Here is a 22,752-nt window from a genome sequence, read left to right on the forward strand (position 1 = left end):
CACGCGCGCGCGAGGACGCCGCACACGTGCGCGAGGACGCCACCGGCCTCGTTCCAACCGAACCGGTTGGAACGGGGCGAGAAACCCACCCCTGAAGCAGATGCAACACTACTCCTAATAGAGCACATTCTGGTATTACCAAAGTGGTGGGTTAGGAACCTAGGGACAAGGTGAAATTATAGTTCAAGTTCCTAAACAAATCCTAATCTCAGAAGACACAAATAAGGGGACATTAATCAAAATGGTCTTGCATGCACATATATTAACACAACACACCACTTTCTTTAATTCTAAATCATAGTTTGCAAAAAGCATGGCCTTTTATTTTGGCTTCTAGCTAATTATTAACTAGGATTCAATAATTTGACAATGATGCATCACACAAACACACACAAAAAAACCTTTCCTAATTTGTAGGTGAACGAGAAGCCAGAATTTATAAGCCAGTTCATAATAAGACCCGTTGTTTTTAAAATTGCAAAAATCCACACATTTGGGGAAAAATTAATCAAGAGTTTTGTCAAAGCAGTATCTTCCAAATATTACTTGGGCAGCATTCAAAAAATATTCTCCAAAGCAGCATCTACTCCAATAATATATGGCATTATATAATACATAAGCATTATGCATATATTACACAGACACCTAATATATATATATATATATATATCTTTATACATACATACATACATACATACATACATACATACATACAGATTTAAATTTGAATGGATTGGGGAATATGTTAACATTTGTTGATTACCTTTGCTTTATTAAATGACAGCAGATATAAATATTATTCATTAATGCAGAAGAGTTAACTAATCTGCTAAATCCATATTGGCAACTGAGGTAAGATACTGAGTTTGCACAAAAGCTCCAGTGATAGTGGCAGCCTGGTCATAAAGGAGATACCTGCTAGTGGCTTGAGTTGAAGCCAGTCAGCATCAGGTCTGTTTAGCTTATGATCTGAAAGTTTCCTTCCAATGGGTGATTCATCAACCTTTTGTTTCGTCTTACACCATTTCTGTTTTGTCTGAAAGAGACAAAAAGACCCAAGTCTTAGTGATTTTTTAACTTTGAAAGGAAATTAGAACAACTTCCTAGAATAATACAAAGGAACACATTCCACTAAAGATCCTCAAATTGCTCAGCTTTAGAACCTTGTTGAAGCTAAATTGGGCAATTAGCAGAAACATGAATCCACCTCTTTTCAACAGAAAAGTCTCATTAAGAATGTTGTTGTGCCACTTGTCAATTCCACTTGCCTTATTCTATTATTTTGTTCAAATCTATCTCATTAATATATGCAATATATTTTCACTGTGACTCTTGTCAAATAGTGCAAAAATTTTCTGCACTTTCACACCCTTAACTAGAGAATTACTTCTGTACTTGACGTACAGCATGATGATGTGTGTCTGTGTGTGTGTGTATGTATATATGTATGTGTGTATATGTTTATATATATATATATATATATGTGTGTGTGTGTGTGTGTGTGTGTATGTGTGTGTGTGTGTAGGATATTGCTTATAATCATATATATATATATATGATTATAAGCAATTTGCACAGTAATATACCATTGATATCTGGGTCCTTTCTTCTCTAGTGTCCCAGCCAAAATAATTTGGGATGGGGATGACTAAATATCTAGAAAGTATAAATCCATTGGTTTAACTAGCTGGGAGTAATGATGGGAGGCTGGTATATAGATTTGCCTTTCAAACTTATGGATCTGCGTGCACCAAAAAGGGGTTGCAGTGTCTCTTGACTTATCTGTATCTGCATAATCAAGTAACCTATGTTTCTCACTAAACAGAAATACTTTTCCAGACACACAAAGAGCTACCCATTTTCAATAGGATATGGCTTTGGAGAGATAACTATAAAAGGCTAAAACAGGATTGTTATTTTTTAAAGAAAATACCGAACACCTAAAATGTTAATCCATCAACCTCTGAAATAATACGTGACAAATCTAGTCCCTTCTCAACAAGCTGCAGAAAGCTTAACAGTGGGAACTGGGACCACCACCAACTCCATTGCTAGAAGCAACATCACATGATTACACAAATTTATGAAGTCCCAGTTGCCATTGTTAGGCGAAATCTACACGGTCAGTGTCCTGCAGTCACATAAAGACTGCAATTGGCGACTGCCTATTCCTTTCTCCTTTGACTTTGCTTGTTGAAATAGCAATAGACTTATATATGGACTGCTTCATAGTGCTTTGACAGCCCACTCTAAGTGGTTTGCAGAGTCAGCCTCTTGCCCCCAACAATCTGGGTCCTTATTTTACCCACCTCGGAAGGATGGAAGGCTGAGTCAACCTTGAGCTGGTTAGGATCGAACTGCTGGCAGTAGGCAGAGTTCGCCTGCAATACTGCATTCTAACCACTGCACCATGGCAATGAAAACTGGCAATAAAAGTCAGTGTTGGTGACTATGTGATTGCAGGGTGCTGTGATGTCATCACTGCAGGCCGTCTGCCAAGTGCCCAGATCACGAGACCATGGGGATACTGTGATAGGTGCAACTACAAGGACCCAACCTAAGTCCCCTTCGTTCATGTCATGTAACTTCAAAGATTACATGTATAAGGTCCGAAAAAACCATGGCTTAACATGAGAGCCTTCTCAAGAAATATTACCAAGCTGTTCTTCTTTAGTGACCAGAATTGGGATCAGCAGCTTGATTGTTAAGCAACATGGTCGCTAAATTAAACCAGGACTGTATTTATGATCTTACTTCACTTTTCCTTTGCTTTTACAGAGCCACAATGTGAAGACTGGTCACAAGATTACTTTTTCATCACTGTTGTAACTGAATGGTCCATAAATGAGGCAGTAACTAAACAGAGTACCTGTATCCTGAATCAGATTTCAGTGTTTGAATTCAGATCTCAGCCCAACTCTCCAATATATTATTATCCACTTTTGGGGACCAGGCAAACTTGAGGGAAGGAGATTTAATACAAAAATAAATTTAATGGGTTCCTGTCGGATGACAGCAGTAAGAACTAACTGACAAGCTGAAATTATATACCTATTCCTCCTTATCTGTTTTCTTTATTGCGCAACTTTATTATATCTTAGAAAGCTGGATTTGCCCAAACATACCCTTTGTTTCTTATAGTGTTTGTACATTCGTATGCAGTGTTCAATAATGAACAAAAGGTAAATCCCTCCAAGGGCCACAAGTCCTTTCAGGACAGCATCATACTCTTCTAGGAAGTTCTGAACTGATCCTCCATGGTCGTGGGAATGGCCGTGCAGATGCGGGTGCTCGTGCTGGTGCCCCTGGCCCTCGTGGTGGCTGTGATTGTGGGCTCCTTGGGACTAAGAAACAGGAAAAGAAGATTTATGCACAAAGCATTTCCCAGTGGAAAGCCAAATCCAAATGATGTGGAATGATGTGTTTCTCAACTACAAAACAGTGATACCAAGTTCATTATCATTCTTATGCTTAAAAGCGAGCATGACAAAGATCAAATTGGTCTAATATTCCTGTTCTCAGCAATGGTAAGTTAGAAGGTCCCCGACAGTTCGAAATGAGCTACAAAATAGTTTTGGGTTATATTTGCCTATTCCAAATAATATCTTGGATAAATGATTTTGCGATGCTGCAAGTGTACTCTCTATTGCGAAGCCTTAAGGATTTATTTATTAACAGATTTCACTTGCAGATTTAGAGAGAACAAGAGAAGAATTATTAATTCAACTGCATATTAGTTCAACCTTGCCTAACTTTTTCCAAACGTAGGAGGCTCAAAATTGGTTCTTGCTGACTGGCCTATATCCCTTATTTATAGAACAGATATCACTGCTTTTTGTTCACATCTTTCCAACTTTTGAAAAAGAAGTGAGATACACAAAACCCGACCTCTAATAGGCATTATATTCAGTCTATCTACTCATCTCTGCTTGAAAAGAGATGTTTCAAATAGTATAGCCTTTATTGTCATTGTACATCATGTGTACAATGAAATTGGTTAAAACGAAAAATGTTTCACAAGTAAATGAAGGCATAAGCCCTAGAATGAGACTGGACGTACATGTGGTAGCAGATGAAGTAATGCATCTCCGCTCATGGTTCCTACAGCAAGAGCAACCAGGAAGGTGAGAAGGAATTTGAAGCATCCCTGATTGATTATAGGAATCAAAATCACGCCTAGCAAAGACAACAAGCTGATAACTGTGATAGAAATGATGCCACAGATCCAGGCTGTGAAAAGAAGGAAGAATATAAATTAGAAAAAAAAATATCACAAAAAATCAATAAATTATACACTAAATCAGTGTTTCTCAACCTTGGCCACTTGAAGATGTCCGGACTTCAACTCCCAGAATTCCCCAGCCAGCATTCGCTGGCTGGGGAATTCTGGGAGTTGAAGTCCGGACATCTTCAAGTTGCCAAGGTTGAGAAACACTGCACTAAATATCAAAGGATAACATTATTCAAAGGAAACCTGGTCAGCTAAAATATAACTTATTTTATTGTATATTTGAATAAAACGCAAACCATTTTTATGACTTATTATGCACTTTTCTAACAAATACAGGCTATGTGACAGATTTTTTAAAGAAATGTAGTCTGTAAGATTAAATTATAATTTTATTATAATACTGAATTAATTAACATTTACATACTGTAAAGCTAATACAACAACCCAGATCACTGATTAGTGAATTTATGTTATTTTGCACTGTTTTCACTTACTGATCACCTCCTAAGGACTCTGGGGTTTCTGGTACTGTAGTGGAATTTCCAAGTAAAGACACATACAAGATGCCTTCTAGTGTGCTAAAAGTATGTGTTGTCAAATGTGTGAAATTCTCCTAGTTATCAAATTTGCCTGTTGTACTAATAATGCACCACTATTGCGCTGCACAAGACTTTTTCCTTATATGATAGCTCTCTCCAGAAAAAGGGTAAATACACGCATGAAATTTATCAAAATAGAATGCAATTGTCAAAATAGAATGCAATATAAGCATTGTTGCTGGAGAAAAGAAAGGAAGAGAAAGCCGAGTCGAAGACAGATCTCACAGATTTATGAAACAGGTATGGAACATATGGGACGTGTGCTAAATATTGCATGCTTCAGTGTTCTTCCACTCACTTTAGAGAGTGAATAAAATACATTTGATCCTACACGTTATAGAAAATACATAAATGCCATTTGATTCCATCCAATGGGCGGTTCAAGTCTACGTTTAGGCACCAGTCTGTATAATGATTTTATTTTTTGAAATCTGACCTGTATTACTTTGGAAGTAACTCAAGGCGACGAACAGACCTAATTCTCTCTTATTTTCCTCACAACAACAGCCCTGTGAGGTGGGTTGGAAGGAGAGAAAGTGATGGCCTAAAGTCACCCAGTCGCTTTTGTTTGATTGACTTCAAAATCACTTTCTTGTGCTGAAAAAAGAAAGTTGTCCCACAAAAACTGAACAGTGGGAAAGAGGAATATACTTAATATGTCTGAGGTGTAACGTTCTATTTCCTGCTGCTCCAGCCTTTTTCCCCTAGAAAACCTGGGGAAACACTGGCCTTGGTCTCCTAAGGATTTAGTTGTGAGTTCATGAGTACAGCATCTCGATTTAACTAAATCCCCCAAGGCCAATTTTGCAGTTTTTTTTCAACAGTAACACAAACATTAAGTGTAGAATGTAAATACAGCCTTATAAAGCACCTTTTGAATCCAAGCTATTTATATCTAGCAAGTTTACACTTATCTTCCCAAGATATACACTGGGAAAAACAAACTTTGCAAAGAAATGATGGAATAAAAATAGAGGAGGATGGAGAGACAAGATATAAACACAGGGACTGATGGGAAGAGGAGAAAGATGAAGCAGAAACACTAACGAAGGGTAGGAAAAAATTAGTATCAGGAAAAACTGATGTGACACCTCTGCAAATGAGAACAGAGGGGATACTGAAGCACTATGTTAGTGCAGATTTTCCAACTTGAAGCCTTTCAGGTGTGTCGACTGACAGCTGCCATCATTCCTCACCAGTAAGACTAATGGTCACCCTAGCAGGAAATTATGGTCTGAAAGGTCAGTCTGCTTCAAGGGCATCGGATAATCTTGTTTTTAAACTAGCAGATCAGAACAAATTTTAAAACAATAATTAGGAAACTGTCTTTATAATCAAAGATCATCTTTTATGTCCAGAAGAGACCAGACAGCTTCTTGATTAGAATAGACAAGTGCTACTCGTATAAACTGAAGATAATTTGATTTGTGTTCAGAAACACTACCTTTAAATAAACTGCCTCTGGTTCCCTCTTCCCAAAAATTAGGTATCTTATGGTGTTGCTGGTCTTTCGAGATTATTTATTCATCGGTTCCTCATCATCTAGTTAGAAAAATGCTTCTTTCAAAAAAGAAGCAGTTATTAATGGAAACTTTTTAATTAGCTTGGTTTAAAGACATATACAAGCTAACAGGTTTTCTTGGCCTTTTTAAAAGCATACACAAAGTCACTTTTAACATTTTAATTGACAGAAAATGCCTAGCAACCTTTCCATAAGCTCTACTGGCAATTAAACTAGGGTCAACTCTGGCTAAAACAAGACTACCCAGAGAAAAGAATTATTTGCTAACAAATGCAGTGTAGAGATTATTTAGTGTTATGAATCCTTGAATAAAGTTAGTAGGAGAGGAAATGATGCATCACTACAAGAGATTTATATACAACATGTTACATTTTCTTAATGATGTTTCAGTCATTAAAAATAATTACCAGATCATTTTTTGACAATAATTAATATATATCCACACATATTCATTTGGAGTTTTATTTCAGAGAATGCTAATAAACATCTGCAAACTAATCAACACTCATTATTATTATACCCTATTACTTTCTTTCAAAGGAAGGGCAATCCTCTCGAAACTTTTTCTATAGCTGCCTTATTAGTGCCAGCTTTAAAATAGACAAAATTAACTTGATCAGGCCAGTTCAAGTAGTGGAAGCAAGCAGCCTACTTTGTTAAGTTGTTTGGGAGATCCACTTGAGTTCTAGAGTCATTGTTCTTCATATATTGTATCCACTGGTTGAATCCCATTTTCTTGCTTATATTGATCTTCAAGGCAACTGTGTAGTATTAATTCCCTGTATGATTTTTTTTTTCTTTTAGACTTTCAGTTACTGTGCTATAACATGAGCAGTCCAAAGTGTGGTTGGTCCTAGAACACCCATTGTTGCCTATTTGCAGAATTATTCAGAATATTCCCTATTATAAATAAATCCAATTATAATACAGCCTTTTGTACAGAAGCAACCATACCTCAAAACCTGAGGCTTTATTTATTAACCTCTGGCTAAAATGCAGACATGAAATTCCTGTATTTAAATGTCTGCCTAAGACAGCCACTTGGGAATGGCCTGTTGCTTTGCTATACATATAAGATTTCCTCCATGCAAATGCATGTTAATTTTGCATCGACCTGATAAAAATCACTTCCGACGAACCCTTGTAGCACACACTCTACTGAAGAATTAAGGAGTAATTTTGTGAATATCACCTCTTAGTTGAGATAACATCAGGCAGATATTTTGCTTGAGGCTGAAGACTCCATTCTCCATTTTATATTATTTTTAAAAAATATTCTAACTGAAAACATTTAATTGGAAATCTGGGATGCTGCAAAGTGAAACTTCATCTCTGTACTTTATTTTTGTGTCCACTTTGAGCCAATTCTGTATCACAGAGGCATTCCTAAAAGATAATTGACCAGGAGTTGCAATCAAATGTTGTATTTGAAACTCTGCTGAAGTGATCCAGGAAAGAAAGAAAGAAAGAAAGAAAGATAGGAATAAGCAGAGTTGAGAATGAATGTCCTGTGAGATTAGATGGGATGGCAATGAACACCCTCTACTTTGATTTAAGGGCCTGGTTTCTGGTTGACCACATATATGTCATGTTCTCAGCATTGCAAATATGCCCTCTGGCTTTATGTGCTACAAGGGCAATTATTCTTAAGAAAATTTTAAAAATGGGCAAGGTGTTGGTTTCACCCATGCTGTTAGTAGAAAGCTCTCTCCTTAAAGATAATCCAATTATTTCAACCCTGTGGAATAAGGAAGAGTGATTCAATCTACTCAGTTATGGCCATTGAAACATGGCCATAGAAGGCAAGGATAAATTGTAAAGAATGCAGTCTGGCCTGTCCATTTTATCCTGAAAAGGACGTGAACCATTGACATCTTTTGACACCCCAGGAAGATGTAAAATTAATCTGGGAAAGACCACAGATACTGGAGGCGCCATTTATGTGCAATGGAGGTTTGAAATATGACAGATATGTTGCTTGATCATGGAGAAGTTAAAACACTTTTTGCTTTTTTAAAGAGGCATTTTATTTTGGACCTTTCTCTGCATAGATATCCATAGATTACCATGAAACTGTCAAAATGATGAATTATAACCTTCGTTTACATCCAATGAAATTACATTAACTAACCTGAAAACCCACAAATCTTTCAAAACACTTTTTTCCTCACCTGACGCACCTGTTTTCTCCACATTCCCGAGAGAAACATTGTTTGCTTTGTTCAAGTCTTCAAAATGCAGGTCTTCATAATGTTCAATACAAAGTCGCCTATCAATCTGATACAGCAACGCAGGGCACAGATAAGTAAACAAGCTGGGAGAAATTGGAGAACTGGGGCGAAGACCATAATGGCTTAGCAGCTGTGTGACATTTAAGCACTGCAAACAAATTAGGAAGAAGACAATTAAGCAGGTTCCACCGTTAAAGGCATACTTAGTTACTCAAAGTGTCCCAAAATTACACGGTCTCTTCTGTAATTTGAACTGCTACCTAGCCCATGAACCATCATATATTATTGAAGGAACTGGGAATATAAAATGTTGAGCAAACTATCCATTGTGTTTTCTGGAGTGGAAATTGAATTTATTCATTACATCTACGGAGAATTTTAAAAGATTAAACCTAAATTCAGAAAATGTTCGTGCATATTAAAATCCTTCCTTGGAACAATAGCAATAGCAAGTTAGACTTATATACCGCTTCATAGGGCTTTCAGCCCTCTCTAAGCGGTTTACAGAGTCAGCATATTGCCCCCAACAACAATCCGGGTCCTCATTTTACCCACCTCGGAAGGATGGAAGGCTGAGTCAACCTTGAGCCTGGTGGGATTTGAACAGCTGAACTGCTGAACTGCAGTCAGCTGAAGTAGCCTGCAGTGCTGCATTTAACCACTGCGCCACCTTGGCTCTGGAACAGTAATGTAAACAGTATTTCATCATTGGCTGATTCAAATGACATTTCATTTCAACCAGTCAAGGATGATTAAATATTTGCCTTGTATGTTTTTAAAAGCATACAAGATTAGTAGGTTAACCAGTTCATCAAGGAAGAAAGTTCAAAAATCTATTGATCCTATAAACAAATAAAAAATACCTTGGATTTATCCTGGAATAACCTAAATAGCTACGTAGATAAGTATTTTTCCTCCTTTATTAAACATTAGTCATGCTCAATAACGCCATCTAAAGCAAGTATCTATCTACCGATATAAGTCCTTAGCTATATAAACCCTTATTTAGGTCCCCCCCCCCTCCTTTTATTCAATTGTGTCCAATTCTCAGAGACGGACTGGACAAGTCCTTGCAGTTTTCTTGGCAAAGGTTTTTCAGAAGTTGTTTGTCTTTGCCTGCTTCCTAGGATGGAGACAGTTGGGTGGCCCAAGGTCACCCAACTGGCTTTGTGCCCAAGGCAGGATTCGAACTCCATCTCCCTGTTTCTAGATTGATGCCTTCACCCCTACATTAAACTGGCTCTCTAGTTCTTCCTTCGTTACACACAATTCTATAGAATTGCAACTTCTGACATTCATAAGTCATCACAAAGTTGGCTCTGATGGGCAAAAAGTTGGGGAAGGAAAGATTCATCATGTTCCTTTTGGGCTCATACAGACCTCTTCAGAAGAATGCTCATCTTCATTATGGTTCTTGTGATTAGCATGCTTCCCCATGCTGATTTGTTTATCAGGCGCTTCTCGTTTGCTGGTATGTCGATATCCATCCCCACTGGCAGGATTTGGATCCTGATGTCCATGAGTAGCTGAATGATCATTATTATTGTGTTCATGAACGCGTGCATGTGGGAAAGGCACATCATGCACATGGTCATGTTTGTGGACATGATTATGTTCATATTGTTCATTTGAGTCATGATTGAGAGTAAAATCTTGTACTGTAACTCTTGAAACTTCCCTGTTCTTCATTTTCCACCATTTCTTACGGTGCGTACGTAGTTTTCGTTCAAGCTGTTCCTGAGTAGTATTGGTCTCCGTGGAAGGCTCGTGACTTGGTTCCCCATGATCACTGGTGTTAATGGAATCATTGTGAGACTGATGAGTAGCGTTATGGTCCATGTGGCGATGCGCATGACGGCGGTGATGATGCTTGTGGTGTCCGTGAGCGTTAGAGTCATGAGCATGTCTACCATCAGGCTTCAAAGATGATTCTGTAACTTCTTTCACTGGATCGCACACCTGGCTCCTTTTGCCAGACCCTTCGTTTGCAGTCTGTTTTTCTGAGCTGGGATGATTATGGGAATGAGGATGGTTGTGGGAATGAGAACGCTTTCCTTCTTGTGTATCTAGTACATCTAAGTAAGAAACATAATCGTGGCCAATGTCCTCATGATTTATTTCTACTATTTTAATTTCTCCAAGGCCAAGGCTCATCATCAATTTCTCCAGGCCACAAAACGACACCTTTCCATTCTCACCGTAACGATTAAAGAGTTTTTCAATGTAGTATTTCTGTTTAACTTCAGCTTCCTTACTTGGTTCAGGCTCGGTCCTTTCATTTTCCGAGATTTGACAGTCATTGTGGCTATGTTCACCTTCATGGCAATGGTGACATTGATGGAAGACAAATGTCAGCAAACAAATGAGGCAAAATTGTGTGTGCCTATGGACCTTCATTTCTGTTTTCTGCAAGGGAAGAAAAATGAAAGCCCCATCTGTTAATTTCTTTTGGGATGGTGCTGAATTACCTGTAGCAATAATTGTAGTTTAAAGTGATAGGAACTGTAGTTATTAATTAAAATAAACTATTTAGAATAAACATGTATGCAACTATGTAAGATGAATATAGGAACCAGACCATGACACTAATAAAAATATATAAAAATAATCTTTACCAATAATTACATTTTAAGTGATTTATTTGTAAATCAAACAATTATAGCTATGCCTATACAATTTCTTGGCCACTATCAAAAAGCAAATGGAAGGTATAATCAAATTGGAAAAGTACATTCAAATTCCTATTTATGTATGGAAAAGTAATCAGTTTTCAAATCTCTGATAATATAGGTATTAGCTATCCACCAATTTCTTTAATGTGATAAATAATATTCAAATGAGAAAAAAATGAAATAAAAGCAAGAAAAATTAGATTTATTGAATTAAATGTCTTTGGGGCCAAACATGTTTTCCAAAGAGCTCATTTTTCTTATTAAAATGTCCATTCATTAGAAGACTGCCTGAAGACTTCCAGGAGCACCATCATTAAAAAATTAGAAACTGTTTTTTAATATATGAACACATTAAGAAACATGCCGATCTTAAGTAGAAAATTTTGAAGAAAATCTCTTTTTCAAACATAACTTCCTTAAAACACAGAATTACAAATTGCAGGTCATTGATTTTTTTTTAAACATGTTTTATTTGCAGCTTTCTTTTCACACGATACATATTTTGTGAACAGTGTATTGACTGAGCCAAATCTTTTTTAAACAATGCTAACAGTAATAATACAAATAAGTATGTGTAATTTTAATCTTCCAACTTCAACAATACTATTCTCTTTATAATTCTTTGTTTTTCCCATTAATTCATTTAAACATAGATAACATTTCTTTCAGCCATAGATTTGTTAGCGCCAACTAAATTAATAATATTCAACATTTTAAGAATTACTCATTATTCCACTATAACTTCAATATTCAAAATGTGTAGGATTATTAATAAAGCCATATTAACAATATTTAATCAATCCCAGAAGTGTAACTCAAAATCCTCACATATTTCTAATCCTTAATATTTTAAACACACAATATACTTTAACACACTATTAAAGTTGATAATACAATAAGATTACTTAATTCTAAATTTCATCATTTTTAATTATAAGTTGTATTATCTGTTAATATGTATATTATATATATATATATATATATATATATATATATATATATATATATATATATATATATATATATATATATGCTATATTTATGCTGATAAATAAATAAATATATAAATATGCTGATAAAAAAATAAATATATATATACACACACACACATACATACACCGATTTGCATTTTTTCCATTTTATTAAAATATTTTCTTCATTATCCATAATCTCTTAACCTTTGTAAAATTCCATCATTTATTGGCTTTTTAATCAGCCTTTTATCTCTCTTGGAAGCTTGTAGCACTTTTTGATGCATTTGTGCCCACTGAACATTCCTTTCTGGGTGCCCTGTCTCTCTGCTGTATTATTTGAACGCCCTTGTAAAAAAAAATATTTTTCTTTTCCACCTCTGAATTCAATCTTTTAAAACTGTTTTAAAATATTTAAAAAAATTTCCATAATTATACATCCAAAATCCCTAAATTTATAATTTTTAAAATTAGTGAGTTACAGCCGTATAATTTTCCAATTATATCTTCTCAATTATCCAAATTTTAAAGTTTTTTTAACTTTCCTTTTCTTTTCTATGACCTTTATTCTTTTGTCTTGCATTTTATTAAATAACATTAATAGTCCAAATCCAAATTAATCCACTAGATTCCTCCAATCTTTCAAATCCATAATCCAATAGCCAATTTTAATAAAATTTAATTATTTGCAATTTAGTTCCTTTTCTAAATCTTCAGAAGGGGAAAAAACCTCATTAAATATTCTCAAATTATCCAAGTCATCTTCTAATATAGAGTCAAGGTCAGGCCGTCTTCCAGATGTTACGTCTATTCTGTGTATTCTTTAGACTTTTTGTGTTTCAAGTTCACTTTCACCGAGTATACTGCGGCTATAGTGCTGTAGTACTTCTCTTCTTCGAGTAGATAGCTCTTATTGCCAAATTCAACATCAAAAACAGCTGATTATCAGGTAAATCCAGGGGGGTTAGAAATACAAATAAACAAGACAGTTTCTCCCGAAAACCACCTTTCAAATTTTTAAAGCTTTTTCCCAGGCTGTGTTTTAAAGCTTCTCTTGGGCTTCTTTCGCCTCTTGGTTTTCAGTTGTCCCTCCCCCTCTCTCCGTGTATTTAATTGCCGCTTACTTAGGCTTGGAAGTTCTTTTTTAGAATTCTTATACTTAAATCATGTCTTTAGAGTAAAAGTTGGTAATTATCTCACCCAGTTTCAATGCTCTGTCCACAAATCGCTCCAGCACAAATCTTAACAGTCCCGGTTGTCCCAGCTTTGTGACTGCCAAAAATGGCAGTCGACTCTGCTGCCATTCGGGAGAGCTTGCTTCAGACCTAACAAGGAAATTGTGAGTTCCTCGTGGTCAGCAAAGTACCTTTCCTTCCTTCACTGCCCTACAAGGTGGCTATAACCCCATCAGTTGGTTACCAGCTGAATTTCACAAGGCTCAGCGAAGCCCGTTATTTTCCAGCCATTCTCATCGCAACGTCAACCGGAAGCAGCACAGGTCATTGATTTTGTTCTATATTTAAAATTAGGTCCCATTAATCTCATGGATATCCTGCTCTGGCAATATAAATTATAAATTATAAAAGCTGACATTTGTTCAAGCAAAGCTGCTGACATAAATTTTAAACTAATGATTTACAGTGTAATCACTGTAAAGCTGTGAGAGCAGCCTGCTCAGAAAATTGCTAGCATTGGTGTTGCTTTCTTCCCAACAACTCATTCATCCCTAAATTTATAGTAGTATTTTTAAGATCAGAGGGTTTTTTTTGTTTTGGAAACAGCTGGAAGAATGTCTTGAGAAACTAATCCCTTAACAGCAAGAGGACTTGAATCAAAATAAAGTAATTACTATTTTTTATTCAACCCTTCATCTAGGGACACCGAGTAGTGCTAAAGCCACATTGGGATCCTACATGATAAAATTTTGCTGCCATCTAGTGACTTTTCCACAGCCACACATAAACTTGTAATTTTCAAATGTGTTTTCTGGAATTGCACGTACGCAGGAATTTTACAAATGAAAAAAAGACAATCTGCTTAACCAGTCAAGCAATCCATTTTGTCATGATCATTAGTCTAACAAATCAATCAATCTTTCCTTACAACCCAAGCATGTTTGTAGAGGTATGTATGTATGTGTATGTACATAAAATACATAGTATTCTTTCTACTTACAAAAATTGCCGATAATGGGAAATGTGAGCCTTCCAAGATAGACCAAACGTGGAAAATAAACACATGTAAGTTAATACTACTTTTATTTTGTTAGAGTAACAGAATCTTGCAAGTCTGAATGCACTTTCCCGCTTCTTCAGTTGACCTTAATAAGAGATAGGTCTTGTCTGAGATGACTTTTCAAATTTATATTTCTATTTCAGATTCAGATTTCTTTTATCTGATTGTTGTTGTCTTGGTTGTGGCTGACCTCCTGTTCCTTAAGGTTATTTCTTCTGTCCATTGCAGAGTGACTGTAATATGAATAGGAGAATATACAAAACATACAGATCACAGAGCAAATCTCTACACTTACCTGATTATGATGCAAAATTATGAACGCAAGTCTCTTGCAGTCACACAAGTGCTCATCATGCTAAATAAAACTGGATCTAACTATGTTTAGAATGGAATGAGTCCATGCCACAAATGTTTAAAAAAACCAATGAGTGGCTCTGAAATAAATCTAAGGCAGGTACATGGATATGTATAACATTTCATGGGCCATAAATGTTAGCTTCTTGTTCCTTCTGGTGGCCTAAAAAAAGCTTGACATCATAAGACAATCTAAATTATATGCCACATGTAAATTAGTCATGCAAGTACTTTTACAAAATTACATGAACTAGAAAGAAAGTAGCCTGGGTTGCATAATAATTGGGAAAGACAAGAACTCTTATGTCTGGCCTACAGAAAAATGTAGGCTTTCTGGCTTTTAAAAACAGATTGAAAACACAACAATAATTTTGACCAAGTGGCTTGGCAAAAGAAAGTTTTTCCCTCTACTTTAAGATGGTCATAGAGAAAAAGATACCAAGTTGACGGATGGAGAGATGAGAAGTTCCATCCTTTTTCCACTAAACTTAGCATGGAGAATTCTCCAAATTTAAGTGGAAAAGGGGAGTTTTATTGATGTGCATTTATTTAGGCTAAAATCAAACAGTAAGATTAAAATGGATTAAGAACAATTCTGCCAGGGCTGTTCAATGTCAATGGAATCTTACCTTGCATGGACTGAGTTAGATAACTGCTCAAGCTTCTCCCTTCCAGGGGTCACCCTATGACTGAGGTAAAAGCTATTTCTAAATATGGTATAAGATAAATATCAAACTAGTAGCATCACTCTAGTCTGCCTTATCATACAGCACAGGATCAGATATCAGGAATTCTGCACAAGTTATTCTCAGCAAAGGAAGGATATAAGAAGATAACTGTAAAGAAACAGGACAGATTCCTTTCCTTACAATCTCTCCTATCCCAGGGCAAGTCCCTTATCTGACACTCACCTACTGCAACACAAATATTAAATAAGGCCAAAGGGAGAACAATGCCTGTGGAAGAGATGACTCAGAATGAACTAATGAAATAGAAAACTCAAAAATACCATAGCCCTGAGGTTGCCAATTTGAACTCTAGTTTGAAATTTTGCTAATTTAATTATAAAAAAATTAGAATTGCTTTGGAACTTATTAAACATACCTTATGATTGCCAATAGATGCTAAGCCAATAGAAGGGCCATTATGGCGCAGTCAGAATGCAATATTGCAGGCTAATTCTGCTGACAGTTCGATTCTCACTGGCTCAAGGTTGACTCAGCCTTCCAGCTTTCCGATGTCAGTAAAATGAGGACCCAGATTGTTGGGGGCAATATGCTGACTCTGTAAAGCAGTTAGAGTGCTGTAAAGCAGCGGTCACCAACCGGTGGTCCGCAGACCACTGGTGGTCCGTGATAAAATTTTGGTGGTCCGCAGAAAAATTATTTGCACTTTTATATTGCACTAAATACTATTTATCTTTTTAAAAAATTCACATTAGTGGTCCGCGGTATTTAAAATTAAGAATTTAGTAGTCCCTGAGGTCCGAGAAATTGGCGACCCCTGCTGTAAAGCACTGTGAAATGGTATATAAGTCTAAGTGCTAATGCTATTGCTATGCAAAGATTGTAATTTAAGAATAAATTATAAAACATGAAAGCTAACAAATTGTTAAGTGTTATGGAATAAAAACTACCACCTAAGCAAGCCTATTTAAACCAAAGTAACTTTTACATAAAAAAGGAAAAAATAATTTTAAAGAGAAATTGTTATGGTCTTGAAACATAACCTCACTATGTTGTATTAGTTAAATGCAAAATTATCTTAATTTGTGAGCAGTCCAGAGAGGGAAATGTATAGAATATTAATCTAGAGAGACAATAATAAAATGCTGCTAGGACTCTGAAATGCAAACACATTTTCTGGTCCCATTTTTCAATGCTCACCAACATACCACCTGAATGAAGACTTTTAGATTTCTATCTAGGGATATTTACACATGTAGTTGCACAGACATCCTTAAGATGCACCATGATATATGCAGCACCTAAAATAGTTTTAAAACAGCTTTTGATGGCTTGGTTACTGTTAGGTAAGATCCCCGTTGGGAGAGCAAGTACATTCAGAGAAGCGTTGTGAGAGTTGCGTTGGAGAACACATAAACTAGCATACAGAGACACTGCAGGCTTTTACTTTCCTGGAAATAGAGGTATCAGAGTCCATCAAACAGTCCAAGTCATACACGGATAAGACAGTCATCAACAAGATTTTGTATCCTCCCCTAGTTTTATCTATCTTTAACCCAAGATATTGGCTAATCTCACCGAGATGTTTTATACTGAACTGCGTACAAACAGGTACAACATTGTTATATGATTTATATATTGCCAACCCAACAGTTAGATTATATTCCCAACAGTTACCAATATGTTATATATTAAAGTAATTTCCCCTTTTGATATTGCCTTTTTCTTGAAAATACTCTATTTAGTATGCAATAATTCTAGCAATTACATACAGTAAGGTTTAAAAATTTGATTCCTTTATTATAGCAATAATTAGGTGGCCCTATTGATTTCCCTATAGCATACACAAATCGTCCTCTTGTGAAGTCTAATATAATCAATTCTAAAGCATAAATGAGAAGTAAAAATCTAGACATAGAAACCCTACCGCTTTAGTTTTTAAGTTACCTTTCAGACTGACTGAAGTGCCTTGTTTAGAATAACCCGCTCCCTCTTGAAAGGGAGGGATGCGGGTGACCCTCTAAAGGGTAGAGCTGAGGAATTTGTTCAGTATTTGACGGATAAAGTTGCTCGGATTCGGACAGAGCTGGACTCCAATTGCACGATACCAGCCGAGGTACCGGGGGAGGGTCTTGAGCATGCTTTATGGATTGAGTTTCAACGGGCTTCTCCTGATGAAGTGGACAAGGCCATGGGAGCGGTGAGTGCCTCCACTTGTATACTGGACCCGTGTCCCTCCTGGCTGGTCTCGACCAGCAGGGAGGTGACACGCGGCTGGACCCAGACGATTGTGAACACCTCTCTCCAGGAGGGAATCTTCCCACTACTCCTAAAGGATGCGGTGGTGAGACCCCTCCTGAAGAAATCGTCTCTGGACCCAGCCATTTTGAGCAACTATCGTCCAGTCTCCAACCTTCCCTTTGTAGGGAAGGTTGTTGAGAAAGTGGTGGCCTCGCAACTCCGACAGTCTTTGGATGAAGCCGATTATCTAGACTCTTTTCAGTCGGGTTTCAGGCCTGGTTACAGCACGGACACTGCTTTGGTCCCGCTGATCGATGATCTCTGGTGGGCCAGGGATAGGGGTCACCCCTCTATCCTTGTGCTTCTTGACCTCTCAGCAGCCTTCAATACCATCGACCATGGTATCCTTCTGCGACGGTTGCGAGGTGGGGGTGGGAGGCACCGCTTTGCGGTGGTTCTCCTCCTACCTCTCGGACAGGTCGCAGTCGGTGTTGGTCGGAGGGCAGAGATCGACCCCAAGGCCCCTCAAGTATGGGGTGCCACAGGGTTGTCCTGTCCCCCCTCCTATTTAACATCTACATGAAGCCGCTGGGTGAGATCATACGCCGGCACGGGATTAAGTATCACCAATATGCAGACGATACGCAGCTGTATCTATCTGCCCCGTGCCAACTCAGCGAAGCAGAAGTGATGTTCCAGTGCCTGGAGGCTGTTAGAGTCTGGATGGGAGCAAACAAGTTGGCACTCAATCCAGACAAGACCGAGTGGCTTCTGATGTTCCCTCCCAAAGATTGGCCAACTGTTCCATCTCTCAGGCTGGGGGGCGAAATTATACGCCCCTCAGAGAGGGTTCGCAATTTGGGAGTCCTCCTGGACCCACAGCTGACTCTAGAACACCATCTGTCGGCTGTGACCAGGGGGACCTTTGCCCAGGTCCGCCTGGTGCACCAATTGCGACCCTACCTAGATCGGGAGGCCCTTCATACAGTCACTCACGCCCTTGTGACCTCAAGACTGGATTATTGTAATGCGCTCTACATGGGGTTGCCCTTGAAGAGTGTTTGAAGACTCCAATTAGTCCAGAATGCAGCCGCGCGAGCGATTGTGGGTGCACCAAGGTACACCCACATTACACCTATCCTCCGCGAGCTGCACTGGCTACCTATTAGTCTCCGAATCCGCTTCAAGGTGCTGGTCGCTACCTATAAAGCCCTACATGGCATCGGACCTGGGTACCTGAGAGACCGCCTCCTGCCGATTACCTCTCTCAGACCAATTAGATCGCACAGGTTGGGTTTCCTCCGGATTCCATCTGCCAGCCAATGTCGGCTGGCGACTCCCCGGGGGAGGGCCTTCTCTGTTGCAGCTCCGGCCCTCTGGAACGAGCTCCCTGTTGAAATCCGGACCCTTACTACCCTCCCGGCCTTCCGCAAAGCCACCAAGTCCTGGCTGTTCCAGCAGGCTGGGGGGAGCTGAGAAGCATCTACCTCCACAGAAATTGTGAGTGTTGGTTCTGTTTTTAATATGTTGTCGTTGTCTCGTTCCCCCCTTTCCCTTGTCTTTTGTGAGCCGCCCGGAGTCCTCCGGGAGTGGGCAGCATACAAGACAAATAAATAAATAAATAAGTGTCAAGAATGGAGTACCCAGCTCAATAAAATGCTGTAATAATTTGTTCAGGACATGAAGCTCCATATTTCTTTAAAATTGTAATCTACGGATGCGCTTTAGATCAGATGCAGAAAAGGTACTTTGGAGGGGGTGTGGGCATACTCATTGCACCTGATAGCGCCTCCTTAAAGCCATGACATCATTTCCTGGGTAGTGTAGGATGCATGAAAGGGCATACCTTTGTTAAGGAGAAGCCACAGGTGCAGCAAGGATGACCTCATCTTCTCTGAAGCACTTTTCCTGTTTTGGATTCTAACAGCTGCACACCACTTTTGTAAGCCACCAGAAATTCAACTCAAGCCATCACGGTGAAAACCTTTAAAATACTGTAATATTAGCCAAAAAAAGATAGGGCATCCAATTCCTAATCCTCAATATGAAAGCATACTAGCCATAAACCTCAACTGTCAATTCTTGAGGAAAATTTCACTAAAAGGTATGGCAAACCACCAAGTATAATCATTGTCAATGTAAGGGCAATTAAAAAAAGAACTTGACTTTTGTTTGTCCTCTTCCCTTTTAAAAAAAGTTCCCATCCTCTTCCCCCTTCTTTTTAAGGGCCTAACCAGATTTTGCATACCTAATAATTTGTTCTTTTATGAAGTAAAAAGCAATGTCAGAAATCAATCTAGGAACACCAATCTTTGATGAATGTGGCACCTTAAATTTCCCTTTGAATCCAGAGTGAAACTCGCTGATGAGAGTCAGCATCCCACAAATACTTATCTGGCAGGCAGCACACATTGAATATTTTTTTCTTAACAGGATAAATGCATTACAAAAAAAGCAATGTGGATTTTGGAGTTATTCCTTTTAATGGGATGTGTGCATGTGTGTGCGAGAGGCAGGGTGGAAGAGAACAATAGGGTGGTTCATCTTCTTTGTACAGTATGTCAGAACTAAATTAAATTTTATAAGCAGTTTTTGTTTTCTCACCAGAAAAATAGAAACATTTCCATGGTTTGCTGCTGAAGTCCTGCAGGGTGTGATTTCTGTGGAATGCATATTATATGTTGCCCACTTTTGAATTGGCTCTTTAAACAGCAGCATTGCCAGAATTTTTCCCCTGGAAGCAATTCAATGCTTAAATCTTCCTTTTTAAGGAGGAATATATGACCTCTCGTGCTGTAATACTGTGTATTACAAATTTGATAATACGTGCATTTACCATTAAGAAACCAAACAGTTATTCAACAACCAAAATATAAAACTTCACAAGAAAATGTGACTGACAATGTTGCATATTAAAATGAAATTTCCCAGTAAATGTTTTTGTTCAATGTCCTTTCTCAATTTACAAAAAGTGCCTTCCTCAACGTAAAAAAAAACAAAAAACTTCTGCAATTTGATCATGCATGCAGACATCACTTTTATATAAATTGTAGAATGTTAAGGGCTGCATTGATGGGGTTGTTTTTTAAAAAAAATATCAGTGTCAAAAATAAAGGATTTCAACAATCAATTTTTGCAATCCAATCCACCTTATTTTGCCAGCAAACAGCCTCTTTTAGAGGGTGGGGGGAAAGGTTTTGAACACTATGACTAAATCTTTTGAAGCAGCAATAGCAGAAGGTATACCTGTCATTAGGAGTAAACTTTTACCATTCAAACAAAGCATAACCCCCCCTCCCCGCCTCTTCTTAAAGTTTCAGTAAGAAATGGCCTAGTATATCTGGATATCTTCCTTCCTGCAGAATGCCCTTTGAAGTTCAGGAGAGGAAAACAAAAGATTTCTAGGGTAACAGGTTTGCTTCTCACTTGCCAAACTGATATGACACCATGTGATAAAATATATCATGGCTCAGAGGTGGGTTCCTACTGGTTCAACCGAACCGTAGTGGTTTGCCAGTCTGGGTCGCCAGAACTGGCTTGTCAGAAAGTTGCAAAAGATGATCACATGACTCTGGGACACTGCAACCACCATAAATAGGAGTCAGGTGCTAAGCGTCTCAATTTTGGTTATGTGATCATGGGGATGCTGTAATGGTTGTAAGTGTGAAAAATGGTCATAACTCACTTTTTCCAGTGTCGGAACTTTGAACAGTCGCTAAATGAACTGTTGTAAACCAAGAGCCACCTGCATATAAATAAAATACTAACCTGATGAACTTTTAAAGGCAGAGGATTTTGGGATATTTTTACATTAATATCCAAGGAACCTAACTGTATTAAGTCAGTATGTGCTTACGCATGCTACTCAGATTATTCGTTGTAAATTAGACACTACTGTTCAAGATATTATCTAAAGCACAGCTTAGAAATTACTGAAAAAATATTAATCAGAGGAAGTCATTTAAACTTAAATGTATTTTATCTACTCAGTTTCATGTGCAACAAATAGTCTTTTATTTTCTCCTTATATTTCAAGTATTAACATTCACATAACCACTTCTAACTTATTAAACACTTCCAACAGCCAGAACAAAGGAGAAGGCACTATTACCAATTCTCTAACTATAACTATCACCCAATTTTTATTTAAAATAATTGGAGCCAATGCTGAGAAAAGCTTCTTAACTGCGTGGGACAGAAAAAGAGGAACTCCAAAATAAACGGAAATATTATTTTTAGTACCTCTGGCCTTGCCAATGGTTAGAAACCCCGGACTACAAACTGAATAACCAACTTGATACATAAGCCAAAAAGCAATTGTTTAGATTTATTTTCTTGTCTCAAGAGACTAAGAGCTAAATTATCTTGCATGCTATAGTGAAAAAGTGTCTACCCCAACATGAAAATGCAGCAATAAACTTCAACTTTTTAAAAATGCCATTTACAAAATGCAATGGCAGAAAATGTATGAATATCCCTCTTTTACCAGCTTGCTCATTCACATTTCCTTCTATAGCAATCACACAAGTTGTTAAAAATGACTATTGCCAACTATTCTTGAAAGAAGCATACACCCCTTCTACTTCTATACCTAATTGGAAAAAATAATTTTGCCAAGAACTATCCAGTCTAAGAAAATTTAACAATGGATAAAGCTACTCATTCATCTAAACTAGGTAAATTAATAAAATAACAATCTATTTTGCATTCCAATTCTCAAATTCAAAACTAAAATTGTAATTCTGTGTACACTTACCTAGGAGTAAATTCTACCACACTGATTTATTTTAGAATACACATGATCAGCTTTAAGACTTACTAACTCATTATGACTCACTTCTTTTCACAAGCATTTATCATATCCTCCATTATGAAACCACAAAACATCAATGTGTCAGATTTTAACTTCACATACTTAGCTGCTTAACTTGCATGATAGCATCTAAGCAAACATGACACAAGGAGTTAATCGATTCTTATCAACACATTGAGCATCTTAGGGCTCATTCC

At 37.5% G+C, this 22,752-nt stretch overlaps 1 protein-coding gene across 4 annotated transcripts in view; it reads right to left on the minus strand.

Moving 5' to 3' along the window:
- Positions 1–22,752, minus strand: part of SLC39A10 (solute carrier family 39 member 10) — a 40,803-nt gene that overhangs the window by 9,323 nt on the left and 8,728 nt on the right. For 3 of the 4 annotated variants that reach the window (XM_032210042.1, XM_032210058.1, XM_032210050.1), the window contains exons 2-6: positions 9,964–10,989; positions 8,524–8,731; positions 4,061–4,230; positions 3,126–3,344; positions 916–1,036 (exon numbers count right to left, since the gene is read on the minus strand). In XM_032210042.1, coding sequence (XP_032065933.1) covers positions 916–1,036; positions 3,126–3,344; positions 4,061–4,230; positions 8,524–8,731; positions 9,964–10,980 — 1,735 coding nt within the window. In that variant the 5' untranslated portion in view covers positions 10,981–10,989. The remainder of the gene's footprint in view (positions 1–915; positions 1,037–3,125; positions 3,345–4,060; positions 4,231–8,523; positions 8,732–9,963; positions 10,990–22,752) is intronic. The other variant, XM_032210068.1, reaches the window with a different exon arrangement.

The sequence above is a fragment of the Thamnophis elegans genome, chromosome 1 (genome assembly GCF_009769535.1).
Source record: "Thamnophis elegans isolate rThaEle1 chromosome 1, rThaEle1.pri, whole genome shotgun sequence".
Lineage (NCBI taxonomy): Eukaryota > Metazoa > Chordata > Lepidosauria > Squamata > Colubridae > Thamnophis > Thamnophis elegans.